Below are 16,241 nucleotides of genomic sequence, written 5' to 3' on the forward strand. Positions count from 1 at the left end.
AAGGCTTCTTTATTTGGGGTCCAGAGATCTATGATCACTGATATTGTTATCAGTTTTGAAAATGCCAATTGGGACTATTGGGATTTGGGATTATTGAAGTCTTACTGTATTAAAAGACTATTGAGACTGTTATCATTTGAGTATTGGACGTGTGCTAACTGTCCTTGTGGTGGTGGTTGTTTTCCAGGCGATGCCAACTTCCAGATGCACAGCCTGGCGGAGGAGCTGTCCAGGAAGACGGACGACGCCTCCAGACAGCAGGAGGAGATCACACACCTCCTCTCCCAGATCGTAGACCTGCAGAAGAAGGCCAAATCCGTGCGTGTCTGCAATTTACATTTTAACATTTCAGTCAATTCAACTGATTATCCAAGGTTATAACAGATATCACCCTGAATTGATTGTATGCTCCATTGCACACCATTGGTGTTGCTCGCTGAAAATAACTTATTTTGAAGCTAAGATATTCTGTGCAGCAAATGCGGCTGTAAACTAGGCTTCAGTTTAGTTAGCAGGCTAATGTGGCTAACTTGTGTGTGTGTGTGTGTGTGTGTGTGTGTGTGTGTGTGTGTGTGTGTGTGTGTGTGTGTGTGTGTGTGCGCGCGCACAGTATGCTTTGGAGAATGAAGAGTTGACTCAGCACCTGGGTGCAGCCAAAGATGCTCAGCGACAACTCACAGCCGAGGTAAGGACCTCTCTAGTCTAGCGAGAACATGCATGAATCCATTCTGTTGCCAACCATGAGGTTCATACAAGGAATTTGCCTTGTCATGTGATGCAGTGACGGCACAGGGTGAAACATTAAACCATACACACAGGGTACATGAACGTGAATGATTCACATATTGTCACATTACAGAGCAGATAGTCTGTATTCTGTGCTTAACCCTTTAAGACCTGAAAAATCCTAAATCCTAATGTCTTTCTGAAAAACGTATGTTTCTATATCAGTGGTGCTCAACCTTTTCATGTCAAGGACCCCCTAGAATGATATGTAGGCCTATTTAACCACGGACCTCATCTGAAAATATTTTGTTCCTGGGACCAAGAGAAAGATTTGTGTTACAAATGTTTGCTTTAAAAATATATACATTCAAAGATTTGCACACATTTTCACGTATTTTCAAAAATAGCGGATCTACAAGCTCGCGGCTTGAAGATCTGCTATTTTTCAATTTTTCATAAAAAATAATTATTCAGTATTCACATATTGTCACATTACAGAGTATACAGTCAGAGAGTCAGTAGTCTGTGCTTAAGGCAGCAGACAGAATGTAAACAAATACAGTAGTTACTTCAGGTCTAGTCTCATGTCAGACCCACCATCTTCACCACATCATCAATTAAAGTGAAGGGGAGGGTCTGAATCACAAGTCATCACGGTCTGGGATAGAATGTCAAGCCTCTCATTGGCTGGACGGTAACAGATGTCCATGGTTGGTCTAAAGCGGTCTGTCGTTGGCCAGTATTGTCTGTCACAATTTTTTTTTTTCCCCTTCACCAATATTGTCAATAGAGCCCTAGACATTTGATACCTATTTGTATATTGATCAGCAATAATAGTTTCCTGAAATAACTATAGTTGCTTGCAGAGACAAAAGACAAAATCATAACATACACTTTATATATCACCCATTAGTTGATAAAGAGTTTGAAGTAGAACTGCAATATCATACTTCATATCCTGTTGTTATGTCTGTGATTATCTCTGTCTAACTCTAAAGCCTTGTGCCTACGACCAAATCGCTGCTGTGCTGATATACAGTAGTAAAACAGCCAACCTTTCATATGTTATTGCTTAATTATCAAAACCTGAAATATATGTGAGGGCTTGAAACTTTTTAAACCGTTTTTAAAAGTTAAAACTGTGCAATAGAATCTCAGAACTATTGGTAGTATTATTAACTGTGTTGCTGTTGTTGTTGTTGTTGTTCTTTCTCTCTCCTGTTGGGTGTGCTGTAGTTGCGTGAGTTGGAGGATAAATATGCAGAGTGCATGGAGATGCTGCACGAAGCTCAGGAGGAACTCAAGAACCTGAGGAATAAAACTCTACCTCTCAGCACATCAAGACGCTTCCACTCACTGGGACTGTTCCCTATGGTGAGAGAGAGAGAGGGATAGATGGAAGGAGGGAGAGAGAGGGGATTGTTGGAGGGAGGGAGAGGAATAAACGAGATTTGAGCACACCAAGACACCACATGGTGGGAGGGAGGGAGAGAGGGATGGAAGGAGACAGAGAGGGAGGGATAAACGGATTAATGGAAAGATCTATCGAGGAAGGGGAGAGGCAGTCATAGAAAGCAGTCATAGAAAGGGTGATGGAGGTAGAGGGGTGGAATTAGACTCTAATTCCAGTGGTTCCCAAACCTTTCAGGTCGAGATCCAAAAGAGAGTCTAGACATTTGCCCAGGACCCAAACTAGTGAAAACAACTGATCTAGGAGGTGTAAGACTAAAACATGCTAAGAGGAAGGTGTCAGGCAGAATGCAATCTTTGTTGTCAACTAGTGTAATAGTGGATGTGTGCTTCTGTCTTCCAGGACTCTCTGGCTGCAGAGATCGAAGGAACCATGAGGAAGGAAATAAAGATGGAAGATCCAGATGTAGAAGAACAGAAGTAGGTTTATTCAGAAAACCATCTACTTGTTGCTTGTTACTTGTTACTCATTGCTGTTAGTTATTGCCGGGTGCCACAGACGGCACGCTACGGTTTACAATAGGAAACGCTATAACCCGACTTGTCAGGTTAAGCAGTAAACGGTTGGTTCAGCAGTAACTGTGTTAATATTATGCCCAAATATTCGTCATATGGATACAAAATGTATCCACCTGTTTCCGCGAGAATTTACTGTAGCATTATTTGCGGGACACTTCCGGTTAACAGCAGACATACAAGCTCACGTCGCGTCGCAGATGCAACCGTTGTGAGCTTGTAGATCACTCTCGGCTGTGGCGCCGGAAGCTGCCTGCACATTCTGCGCAATGCACGATGGGACGTTGAAAAGTTGTGGATACATTTGTCACGTGTGCGTGTGCGTGTGCGTGTGCGTGTGCGTGTGTGTGTGTGTGTGTGTGTGTGTGTGTGCGTGCGTGTGTGCGTGTGCGTGTGTGTGTTGTGTGTTGTGTGTGTGCGTGTATACGTTTGTGTGTGTGTGTTCAGGCTCCATCCAAAGCGAGTGTTCCAGACTGTGAAGAACCTCAACCTGATGCGGCAGCAGCGCTCGGCGCTGAACATCCCAGGGTCCAATCAGACGTCGTGTTTCACATCCGGGCGGTCCAGCAGGGTGAGCTCGCCACGCTCCAACTCCATATATGGTAGCGACACAGGAAGTGGCCTCATCCTGGACAACAAGAACAGCAGCATCCTGGAGGCCCCTGATGACGGGTAGGACAGCATGACTCAGCGTTTTACATTACTTTATGTTACCTTAACTATGTTACATGATAGCCTTGAGAAGAGACAGCTTATGTCTTTACATACAGGTACAGTATGTACAAATGAGCTTTAAAAAGCCAGTGCAATAATAACCTAAGTGATTCTAATTAAGCTAAGTGGTGCCCCATGAAAAACAACATCTTAATCTGGAAAGAAAGTGTTGCTCAGTTTTATGACAATAATAAAGTACAAGGATCAGATCCAAGATCAGCACCGTTACTACACATTTGTAACCCTGGAAAAGAGTAGCTAAGTGTGTGTATTGTGAATTTTGCTTTTGTATGTGATTCTTTTGGGGTGATGAAGTAACTGTTTAAGTGGTGCTGAATGCATATACTTAGAATTGTACATTGTGCAGTGTCTTGTAAGCCCTGTGGAGCTTTTGGTGAAAGATACTATAAGCCCATTATAACCGGGAAAACAACTGTGCCATTTGAGATTTTAGATACATTTTAACCACTTTAACCATTATTTTATACTTATACCTAGTTTATACTTATTCAAAAGTAGCAGATATACAAGCTCACAGCACGTCATAAATGAAGGAAGCATAGCCTATTTCACTAAGGCCAATAAAATCTGGACAAGGCCCAAACAAACGTACTGTAGAGATTAAAAAGATAGAAAATAAATAATGACGTAAAAAAACAATAGCATGTTGTCTCAACCCTGTCTCCCCGTCTCCGCTGTCCAGATCAGAGGACTCTAACAGGCGTCCCCATGGGACCCCCGGCACCCCAGGGAGCAGGGACCTGGAGGCCGCCCTCCGACGCCTCTCCCTCCGCCGCGACAACTACCTCTCCGAGAGACGCTTCTTCGAGGAGGAGAGAGACCGGAAGCTGGCCTACCTGGCCAAGGAGGAGGCAGAGGAGGACGGGAGCAGTGGCGGAGGGGAGGACGGCCGGGAGACCCCCACGGAGAGCCTGCTGTCGCTGTGCACGCACCCCTCGCTTGGCAGCGTGTGGTCGGGGTACTCCTTCACGTCCAGGTCCTACCTGCCGGACAAGCTGCAGATCGTCAAGCCGCTCGAAGGTGATTATCCGTCTCAGAACCACAACTCCCAGAATCCACCAGCACCGCCGCTGCCCGGAGAGCAGAGCCCTCTCTGTCACGAGGCACAAAATAATTCAAACCAGTGCGTTCAGAATCCCTCTGAGAGCCTAAATCCAAATTCCCCCGAATCCGAAAATTCTAAACCTGTAGAGAGTCAAGATCGGCCCGTTGACAATGCACAGCCGACCCAAAATGACGGCGTTCAAGATCACACACAGAGTCCAGAGCAAAACTCTTTCAGCTACGTCCACCACAGCTTAAACCAGGAAGCTCAGTTAAAAGCTGAGAGGCCAGCGAGGAGCTCCAGCGGGCGGGTGGTGCTGAGCAGCCTGCCCAGGCCCTGGCCCTCATCTGGGGCCTCGCTGGACCTGGTGATGACAGGCCTGCTAGACCTGCTGGAGGAACAGGAGGGGAGCTTAAACCTCCAACACTCCTTCTACTTCAGGCACACACAGCCTCGCTGCTGGTTTCAGATCTAGAATCAACATCGTAATTTTGAATTAGAAAGTTACAAATACTCAAATCTGGAATCTTGACTTGGCTGAGCAAGTTTGCACATAATGAGGGATTGAATTTGGTGGTTTGTTCACATAAAAGCGAGTGTAAAAGTATATATGACACACAAGAGATTAAAATGATATGTAACGCAACAAGACCTTGTCACATACAAATCTTTGGTTAAACAATTTTCTTAAAAGATAGAGAATATTGTTAGGTCTCTTTTTAATAATTTGCTCAATACAAGAATGTATAATACAAACACACATGCTGGTTTGAAATAAGTAATAATGCTACTGAATAAATTATGCTTCTGTTATGTTATGTACACTTTATCAAACCTAGTTTAATAGTGTTTTAAATAGTACTTAACATACAGACACCAAATCCAGCATAAGAAGCTACACTACCATGCAGTATTTATTTTATTTTATTATTTTAGTCTTTGTTCAAAGCTTATAGATATTTATTTTCATACTGTTTAAATGTTGTATTTATAGGCAAATATGTAATATATTCTTTATTAGTAGCATTCATTTTGGATATATATTTTGTCTGAATGCTTTAGTGACACTTACATAACCTGTACAGTGTACACATTTTAAGTACTGCAACCCTACTGTACAACCACTGCATTATGGAGAAATATCCTGTTATTTGGCTCCGTCTAGTGTTCAGATCTAGAATTACATCCGCTGTGAAGTCACTATGGAACAGTATCCAGGAGTTGTAGTATGTTCTCAAGCATACTTACAGTTTGTCTATGTTATATGAAATAATTGCACTCGCTGATTTATTTCAAGCCTAATTCATGATGGTGTGACAGGGGTTAATTAATTAATAGAAGAAGAGGTACAACAGTGCATGCGACACACACACACACCACCCATTTCATTTCCACCCCTCAGTTTTTCCATGTCTCTCCTCTGTTTTTATCATTATGGTCTCTGTTTTCTTCTCCTCCCTGTTAAGTTCTGTTTCAGTTCAACTTGTCTTGTGTTTCCCTCTGTTGAAGACTTCTTCAATAAAAGACTTCTTCAATAAAATCCACTAAATCTTCTCACCATCTCCCTTTCTTTCCTGTTCTGTTGGCATTTTAGCCATGTTGCATGTATTTCTAATGTACTGATATGTCTTCAATGACATTAAGGGATTCTCTGAGTTGCACAAACAATAGCAATTGATAGGACTTGAAATAAAACAACTTTATGGTTGTCGGAAAACACAGAATGCATTACAGCATGAGCCTGATTTAGACTGAAATGACAAAGATCATTGTGCGCGCGCGTGTGTGTTTGTGTTTGTGTGTGTGTGTGCGTGCGTGCGTGCGTGTGTGCTCAAACATGTGTTCCTTTGTGTGAGACAGACACATACTGTCCAGATATTAAGCAGCACAAGTATTTGTCCTTTGTATGTAGACAATAGACATGCTGGCTCTGGCTGTCTGAGTATGTGCTTGTTAGAATGTGTCTGTGTGTCCATGTGTGTGTACAGTGTGTGTGTGTGTGTGTGTGTGTGTGTGTGTGTGTGTGTGTGTGTGTGTGTGTGTGTGTGTGTGTGTGTGTGTGTGTGTGTGTGTGTGTGTGTGTGTGTGTGTGTGTGTGTGCGTGCATGCCTGCGTGCGTGTGTGTTATCTAAAGGCATTTATGCATGCAATGTTTACGGAACAGTATTTATTTCACATGCTGAGCTGAATAGAGAAACTACACAGTCCTCAGATTCTGATCAGTCAGTTGAAGTTGAGTGACAAATACCAAACATAGACAGACCTTCACGAATCCAGAGGGAAATGCAGTTACCACCACTAACAGCCCTCCAAACAGCAATAGATGGAGAAAATAAAACTCCAGGGTGTCATGTCTGTAATTCAGTTCCATTTGACACATGTGCTCTGACATCTAAAGTACACTAGTATTGCACAGCACCTCCTGAAGGCTCTAAAGTCGACAGTACTGATCAAACAGTACACATACTGCAATCATAACATGAGTACATTATTGTTATATCTTTGTTATCTTATCTCTCCCAGGTTCAGCAACCCTTCATGCATGGCAGCAGCTTGCCCAGCCTCATCTGGGAGGACTCCTGGACCAACGGCCCGGCGTGGTCACTAAAGGCTTCCGTACCTTGGAGCAGGACCAGGAACAGGAGGAGGTCTCCTGGGATCTCGACCAACCAGAAGAGGACGAGCGGTCACTTGACGCGACCTGTGGCCAGTCAGCAGAGCGTGCCGATCATCCGCGATCGTCCTCCCCGATGTCAGATGTCAGAAATGGCGGCGACGACCGCAGCCAATCGGAATTGGCTCCCGCAGCGAGGGACAGAAGCGTGAACACACTCCTCCCTCCGACGTTTCCTCCTCTCTCTCCTCTCTGCTCCTCGTCCAAGACGAGCCAACAGGGAGACGTGGCAGAGTTCCAGGCTGGTGTGGTGGACAATATGCCCGGTGAGGGAGCTTCCTAGCTGGGGTCACGGCAGCATGTTACTCCCCTGGAATGTGAGGGCTGTGACGGGTGGGGGGTTAGAGCGGAATGTGGGGGTGGGGTGGAGGGACATTCGTTGGACATCCAACCACCACAGCCCCCTCCCCCCGGTCCTATCCACACCTGCACACGCATGTGAACGCACATCCAGACAGACCATGTGTGTTGTCTGCGCAGTCATCACACCCCACATGAAAAAAGTACATATTTTTTGTTTACTTACTTTCCTTAGTTGCATCTCCCTGATTGATCTCTCCTGTCATCGATTCATACTGTCTGAATCCTTTCCACTCCATCATTTTATCGACTCATGTCTCAGAAAATCACTCTACTTCTCATTTTAGAATCGTTTCAAAATGTCCCGCTAGATTTGCTTCTCTGTAAGTCTACGTGTGTTTGTCTTTGTAAATGTCATATTCCTCTTTACTTCACTTCATCCAATCAGTTTTATTTTTTCACTTTTCTATTTTATTATTGGTCCTTTATTTCAACTGCTGAAAGTAACAATAGTCCAATCACATGACATGGCGTGACAGAAGTGGGAACCTCCTGGGCAGATTTGCTGTTTAAATTCAGGACATACAGTTGAGGGGTTTATGATGATCTTAGGGCTGAATTGTTGGCTACACTTTAGGAGCTATTTTCAAGCGGCATCTCAAGATACACTGCTCACTGGACATGAAATTGGAGGACGGCCAATGTCACGTGTGTGTGTGTGTGTGTGTGTGTGTGTGTGTGTGTGTGTGTGTGTGTGTGTGTGTGTGTGTGTGTGTGTGTGTGTGTGTGTGTGTGTGTGTGTGTGTGTGAGAGAGAGAGAGAGAGAAGAATCAGGGTTGCAGCTGTCTAGGTCACATGTTCATGACATCACCTGCCAGGCTAAGATTGGAGCTGACCTAGTCATCATGTCCCTGGGTCACCTTCACACACACAAACATACTTTTCTCTAATTACACACTAGAATTCTCCGGTTCTACTGTCCCTTTTGCTGCGTAGGATGAGCATCTACTGTATTTAGACGCTGAGAGAGGAAGTGTCTCCTATCACAGATATCTGATGTTTGCATTCCAAACACTGCAAACACCTGATCCTAACAAGCACATTCATTGTGTGCATGCATTGCACACTAATATGGTGATCGAAGCCTGTTTAAGGAAATACAATGGTTATTGAAATAGTCATGTAAACATGTTGAATGATTACAATTTTTTGGGGGGGGAAAACCCCAGTTAAGATCTCTCGGATATAGGAAATAGTTATAGTCAAAACCCAAATTGAGTTAAACAAATTCATTGAGTGGTTATTACCAATACTTGTATGAATAAACACTTCCTTTTGAGTTATTAATATAGCCACAATGATGCTCTGCACATACAGTCAACGCTTCCATCAAGTTATTATCATAACCACATTATTCCCCAGTAATTGCCAGTATTTCTGTGCATATTAAATCATATTGACTTCAGCAAGAGATACAGTATACTGTAAGAACTGAAATGTTAAGGGTCACGTTCTCGCACACAGATATGAACTAAATTAATGGGGCAAAACACAAACATCTTACATTCAAAAGACTCAGGAGGAACAATGGTTGATACTGTAGGTAAACAAAAGTAAAGTGACAGTTAGGGAAGCATCTATGCATCCTCTGCTTTGGGTTGTTTCTGTGATTCCAACTTTCTTGGTGCTGTTCTTGATTTGTTTCTTCAGTATGATTCTTAATGTGGGATTGTTGTTGGCACCATTAAACACTAACCTGTTCCCTTTTTTCTACTCCTCTCCTCTCCTCTCCAACCCTGCCCTACCCTGTCCTACATTATTTTCCTTTCTTCTCTTCTAGTTAATATTCCAGGGAAGTGTTCCTCTCATTCTTACTCCACCTACACGTATACCACCTGTCGGATACTCCACCCGTCCGACCAGTTGACCAGTGTGTCCCCCAGGTGAGAACCCAAGTTAAACACAGCAATGTGTCTTTTTTATTTCATTATTGCATGTCTGTCGATGACCTTTTATGTATATTTGATATCTGCTACTATTTGATGTTTTCTTTGTTATTACATAATTTATGTCAATTTGATATTTATTTTGAAATGTGTTATTCTTATTCTTATTTAAAATGCAACTGCAATTTCGGCCACTCTTACAACTGTAAACATGTTGTGAAGTTGAAGTTGAACAAGGCTTGGATTTTATTCACAGATGCTACACATACTACATGCATTCACCTAATTGTAAATTATACCTGATGTTTCCCACCAACCTAAAGGCTCAAGTGTTGTGAGTTGTAGATAGAGTCTGCATAGATTTTTTGCAGAAGGTTTGCTTACAGTATTTTTGCAGAATGTTTGCCCATTATGCCCAGAATAGGGATGCTACGGTTCATGTGGTTAACCAATCCTTTAGTTTCACTTCATTCTTGGTTCTTTCACCCACAATTCCACATTTCAAAGCTAGCACTGATATTCATTTCATATCCTAGAGCGCTCCCAGAGGACAGTGTGTAGTGATTAACATAACAGCAGTTAGCCTTCATCGTTCTCTCTCAGCTTGAAGTCACTGTTGTCCCATTGGCCCTCACTAGGTCATGTGACGAGGAAGAGGATGTGGGGCTGTATCACGTGGTTGTGAGGGCCGACGTAGAGCAGGCCCACTGAGCGCGCACGTGGGTGAGGCCGTGCATGAGAGTGCGATCGCTGAGCTAGTCGGGTGTGTTTAGATGAGGAGAAGTCAAGGCTAAAGAGTGATGTAGAACACTTTGAAGCAAAGTAGATGGATGGTACAGGAACTAAACCAATGTTTCATCACCTTGAGGTTACAGTGACCTTCCTGTGATGTAATGGTCCCATCTTGAATTCCAACCACAGCTCTTTGTCCTGTGAAAGTGTCCTTGGTCAAGAACCACGCCAATACAATACAGCAAAATGCATGGGGCCCTTTTTTACACTGAGATAAACTACTGGTGACTCATTGTAAGTCACATTCAGCACCACATATGTCTATACCACACTACAGCATAGGGGATAATAGTAGCAATATGGCTAGATTCCTTGTGGCCCATCAATTCATGAAGCCATCCATCTACTCTGCCCCAAATGTTTCCTGATTCTTATACCTCACCTGTCAAGATAACAAGTCTTTAGATGAAGACATATCTCACTGATCCAACTAAAAGAAATGCTGTAACAGGGTCTTTGGTCCATGAGTAACTAACTGCGTGTCAAACCAATTAACCTGTTTCTGTAGTTTGAAGTGAAACGTGAATCCTAGTCTGTTGTGAGGACATGTGAAACACACGTCATCGTTTGCGTTTGACACTCACTTGCTTTGTTTTCCAAGCTCCTTTTAGAGAGAGATCTCGACACACAGAACACATTGGAAAGTGATTTTCTCGTCCTCCTCAGGAATAGAATGAATAGGATTCAGGTTAAAAATCTAGAGAGTCACCCTTTAACCCATTAAATAACAGTTACACCCTGTACAGTACAAGCTAAAAAATAACAGATATACACGCTCACAGCAAGTCACTTCGTGCCGCACTGCAAGCTTGTAGATCTGCTATTTTGTAAGACATTTTGAACAATTTAGATTTTTTTAATTATAATTCTTTTTTTTTACATAAATCTTCTCTTCTGGAGGTCCCTGGCACAAAACATTTTCAGATGGGTGGTCCACGGCCATATACATATCAATTTGGTGATCCATGACACGAACAAGAAGGGCGGCCGAGCTTCTAGTTTGTAGAATCAGCCTCAGGTCTTAAGGTCCTTTCCCACTGGGCGTGATAACAATAAAGATAACGATAATGATAAAAAATATCGTTTTCAATTGATGTGGATGGCAGCGTCCACACCACAACGATAAAGCCGTCTTAATTGATGTGAACGTGATGTGAATTTTTTATCGTTATCTTTATCCTTATCGCGCCCAGTGGGAAAGGGCCTTTAATGGGTTAAGAAAGAACCTCTTCTGACCTCCGCTGCCTCATCTTCTCTCCTTCAGCACTCCTGTCCTCCGCCGTCCGGCCACCTCCTCCGGAGTGAATGTCTCCTCTGGCAGCTTCTCCACCTCCACCACTCCCTGCTGCACCCCGCGCCGCCTCTCCCTGTCCCTCTCCCTGTCCGAGTCCTCCACCAACCTCCGCGACTCCACCCGGACCACCAGCACCTCCCTGGGCCTCGTGCGCCTCCTGCTGGAGAGCGGCATCTCCGCCTCTGTGTACGACCCACGCAGCTGGGACCGAGGAGCCGACGCCAGCGGAGCCTCGACTCCTACAAGAGGAGTAGGAGGGGGAGCCGGACTTACACACGGGAGCTTCCACCGGCGCACAGAGCCCAAAGACGGAGCGAAAGAGTGGCAGACGTGCGTGGACCCCTTCCTCATCCCCCCCTCCACCCCGCCCAACTCCCCGAAGCACCGCTGTCGTCGCCCCGGGGCCGCTTCCTCTCCCGACGCCTCCGACACCTCCTCGCGTCCCCTCTTCCAGTTCAGCCCCTCCACGGAGGAGCACCCGTTCTACGACACCTTCCTGGCCTCCAAGCCGGCTCGGACCATCCTGCGGGAGGTGCTGGGGGAGGCAGAGAGGGAGGTGCGGGGAGCGGAAGGCGGCGTGGCGGACGACGGGCTGACGGAGGTTTCCAATCTGGGACTGGTGGACAAACTGAGGCGCTTTCGCACCGTGTCGCCCACGGGGGCATCCAACCCTTGCGGGGGGGCGGCGGCGCTGCTGGGCCCCTTCGGCACCTCGACAGCGGGGGGTGGAGCTCTGGGCGGGGGCCTCTCCGTTCTGAACGTCGGTCTCAGGAGGAACAGAAGCTACCCTGCGATGGTGGGGGCCAGTATGGCCATGAAGGGAGCCCCCCTGCTCCCCCACACGCAGGAGACACACACGCTACACACGAGCAACATGGCAGAAACGCAGCAGCACGCACACACACAGGACGAACGTCATGCAGCGTACAGCCGCGCACACACGGACTGATCCCAACTAGGGAAGATGACATTCACCTCCCCCTTCCCCCAAAATGGATGACACAATCTCTAGACCAGACCAGCTTCAACGATGACATAAACACTACTCACGCACAACCTGTGAGAGTGTGAGAACAACAGACATTCTTCAATGATGGACAGTGCAATCGACCAACAAAGACCAGCTACAATGACTAAACTAAACTAAAAGCTTGCCGATTCGACCCAACCCATGCAAACCCCAATAGACTGTAATGTAAAATCAATAATTGCTGGATCAAATCAATCCAGAACTGATCTGGTGATGACTATGTTGACATTATATGTTCTAGACGTATATTCTCTAACATTGACTGATTTACTGTGTCAAACCTAAATGGATCAGTATGGGACCAGGTCCAGTTTGCCTTCCTCAGTGTCCATTGGAGTCGTACATTAGGTTTTACAGTATACCATGATGTTTTGTTGATGTCTCAGTCCCAACATACACACATTGAATGGGTTGTACAATCAACATGAATTTTATGTGCCATGGAAGGTGGTCGGGTCGGCCATATGCACGTTTTCAGCCTAGCAACACACCACACCTGTTCGGCCAACAACTCTTGTTATTTTCAGTTCCCTCGCGAGCCCATAGAATAGGCTGCAGATATGCATAACCCTACCAAAAAGAAAAATTGGAGATCTTTAAATGAGGCATTTTATTTCATTTTATTTTCCATTTAACCTCCTTTTTGATTGATCATGTACTTTACTTTAAAGTAGCAGTTTTTTTTCTTATTTTGATGCAAAGCACTTTGTTTTTCCTGTTTGCTTCCTTTGTGCACTGTTTTTTCTTCGTCAGTTTTATTTTTATTTTTATCTCGTACATGTAAAGCACTTTGAGCTGCATGTTTTGTATGAAAGGAACTAAGAGATAGAGGGAACCAATTTGTTAAACCAGCTGGTGTATTGGGTTTACATCAAAACAAAGCTCTATTTGTGGAGCACAGCACTTTTCATACACAGAATGTAGCTCAAATGTGCTTTACATTTTTGAAAATAAAACAGCGGTGGTCATTGCAAGAGCCTCACAGGAGGCTACACGCTCAAACAGATGGCCTTCGCGACTCATGATTGGATGTTAAATACTGTAAAGGATCTGTGTCTCATATTTAAACACTGGAGTCAAATGGAACTTGAACTGTATTTTGAGTTACTGTGGAAGAGAGACTGGTCCAATGATATAGACAGCAATGATGACTGGGTTGCCATGTAATACATGTTTCAATCACAACATTATACAATATATGATAGTATATTATAAGGCATCACATTGGCAAACCCAAATGATAACAGAAAATTTAGATTTGAGATGGAAAAGTTCACCAAGGTGGTATTAATGTATACATTAAATAACAATGTAACAATTAGTTGAATAATATAACCTGACAACAGAATGCTATTTTTAGATAGCCTTTTTATTGTCTCAAGACAACATTATGGAAACACAACTAAACAAATGTGTATTTTCTGTGACAGAGAAATTCTGACATTTTACTTGACAATTGGCTGAAAATGTAGCAAATGACTGAATACTTGTATGTGCCTATGAATGCAGAAAACGTACTGTAGCTTATTGGAATGTGGCATTATATTTTTAAATATTATTTTATGACATGTCTGCTTTTTCTAGTTTATTAGGTCTGTGGATAATGAGAAGCACATTGTAAGTTGAACAGATGTTTCTTTAAATTAATTATTTGTTAATTATATTTCTCCTTTGCCCTGCTGTCCTGATTGATTAGGCACTTTAAGAGTGGAAGTAAATATCACTGTTCTGGCTCTTTCAATCCGTTGAAACAGTTTGGTTCGAGTGGTGAATGTTTTTTTTTTTTTCTTTTTTTTCCCCCATGAGTATTATTAGCTGTAAGCTAACAACGGTCTAACTCAGTTTATACTTTCCATGACTTTGAATGAAGGAGGCTGGCGACGCTAGCAAGCCGACTTAACAGAAGTGCCAAAACAACATTTAGGTTATTAGTTGTTTTGGATTTATTTTTTGTCAATAAAAAAGAAAAAACGATTTAACCAGAGAAAGTTGACTGAGCACACGATGCACTGCTTCACGCAGTTAGAAGCATTCACACACATTCACACCTCGAAGCTATCCAGTACAACCATGTTATGTATTCACTGACCAGCCTCACTACTGTAGAGCAGTGGTTCTCAGCCTGTGGGTCGGGACCCCCAGAGTGGTACCCAAATTATTTTGGGGGGTCCCCAGATCATTAACTTAATGAGCAACGTTGTTTTCTCGCTCAACAGTAAACAGACCAACATACAGTTTAAGTGTATATAGAGGGTATCTGCACATTTCTAAAGTGACAATTTAAGGACTTTTTAATACCTCTAAAATGACTAGTTAAACACTGGCCAAATTGTCAAATATTAGAGCCAGAAACTGAAAATAGCTGATCTACACAGTTCTGCTAATTTTACAGTTTAACCATGTTATACAAAATGTAATGCCTCAACTCTTGGTGCTTGTCAGGGTGGGGGGTCCCCTGTTAAAATATGATTATTTTGGGGGTCGCGGCCTGAAAAGGTTGAGAACCACTGCTGTAGAGCAGCCTTGTTCCAGGGCACCAGTTATAGAGGGAGTGGGATAGAGTCTCCCTCGCTCACTGTTGATCACGTTCTGCGGGAATCAAACCGTCAACCTTCACTTCTCTTACCTAGACCAGTGGTTTTCAACCTGAGGGTCGGGACCCCCATGGAGGTCCCCAAAATATTTTGCTTAATGTTAACAATGTTTTCTCACTGAACAGTAAACAGACCAACATACAGTATAAGTGTACTTTTTAGTACCTCTGGTCAAACATTAGCCAAACTGTCAAAAAATTAGAGGCAGAAATTGTGAAAATAGCAGATCTACATGCACACAACGCCTCGCGTTGCAAGGCGTTGTGAGCATGTAGATCTGCTATTTTCACAGTGGAACAGATGGAGTCAAACTAAATGTAATGCCAACTCCTACAATTCCAAGTGCTTATCATGGTGGGGGGGGGTGGGGGGGTCTCCAGTTGAAATATGATTATTTTGGGGGTCACGGTCTGAAAAGGTTGAGAACCACTGACCTAGACAACCACGACTGTAACAGTTGCCTGGGAAAAAAAGACACAGTATTAGCTACTGAACCAGTTGGTGCTTGGTGTGTTTGTGTGTGTGTGTGTCTCACACATGTCATCTGAATGTATGTTATTATTACCAACAATAATTCTGCTGTATGTTCATATATATTTACTGTATATACGGTATGTCTATGTATTGATTTCAAATCAATGCCGCCTTGTTTTAGCCGTAAATGGGTATTTGTATCATCATTATGCTGTGCATTGTAAATCATAAGTATGCTATGCATCTTGAGTTGTACATTATTTTTTAAATAAAATTTCAAAATGAACAAAAGAGATGACAATGCAGTCAATAGGCCTATGTGTGTTTGACCTTTGTTAAATTAATTAATGTGAATCTTTTATGGAACATGTTGACAGTGCTCTCTCTCTCTCTCTCTCTCTCTCTCTCTCTCTCTCTCTCTCTCTCTCTCTCTCTCTCTCTCTCTCTAGCCACTAACATGTCTCTTCACTGCACTGACACAATCAAAATCCTTCAAGAGTAGAAGTGACGTCTCACATTGTTTTTCCCTCCATTAATTTATTCCATAGCCTGGCCTTCACTGAGAGCGAAAAGTAGCACCTCATGTATACTGCAGTCAGTGCTGGAGCTCTACTGCCCTCTTGTGGATAAAGCTGTATTGTGGTT

At 43.6% G+C, this 16,241-nt stretch overlaps 1 protein-coding gene across 2 annotated transcripts in view; it reads left to right on the forward strand.

Moving 5' to 3' along the window:
• The window catches only part of trak1a (trafficking protein, kinesin binding 1a), a 50,706-nt gene extending 35,383 nt beyond the window's left edge, over positions 1-15,323 (forward strand). For both annotated transcript variants that reach the window (XM_080720952.1, XM_080720953.1), the window contains 9 exons: positions 188-318; positions 611-685; positions 1,963-2,100; positions 2,540-2,616; positions 3,160-3,384; positions 4,130-4,467; positions 7,016-7,432; positions 9,307-9,409; positions 11,469-15,323. In XM_080720952.1, coding sequence (XP_080577078.1) covers positions 188-318; positions 611-685; positions 1,963-2,100; positions 2,540-2,616; positions 3,160-3,384; positions 4,130-4,467; positions 7,016-7,432; positions 9,307-9,409; positions 11,469-12,447 — 2,483 coding nt within the window. In that variant the 3' untranslated portion in view covers positions 12,448-15,323. The remainder of the gene's footprint in view (positions 1-187; positions 319-610; positions 686-1,962; positions 2,101-2,539; positions 2,617-3,159; positions 3,385-4,129; positions 4,468-7,015; positions 7,433-9,306; positions 9,410-11,468) is intronic.
• Positions 15,324-16,241: the final 918 nt, after the last annotated feature.

This window comes from Nannobrachium achirus (genome assembly GCF_963921795.1).
Source record: "Nannobrachium achirus genome assembly, chromosome: 2".
Lineage (NCBI taxonomy): Eukaryota > Metazoa > Chordata > Actinopteri > Myctophiformes > Myctophidae > Nannobrachium > Nannobrachium achirus.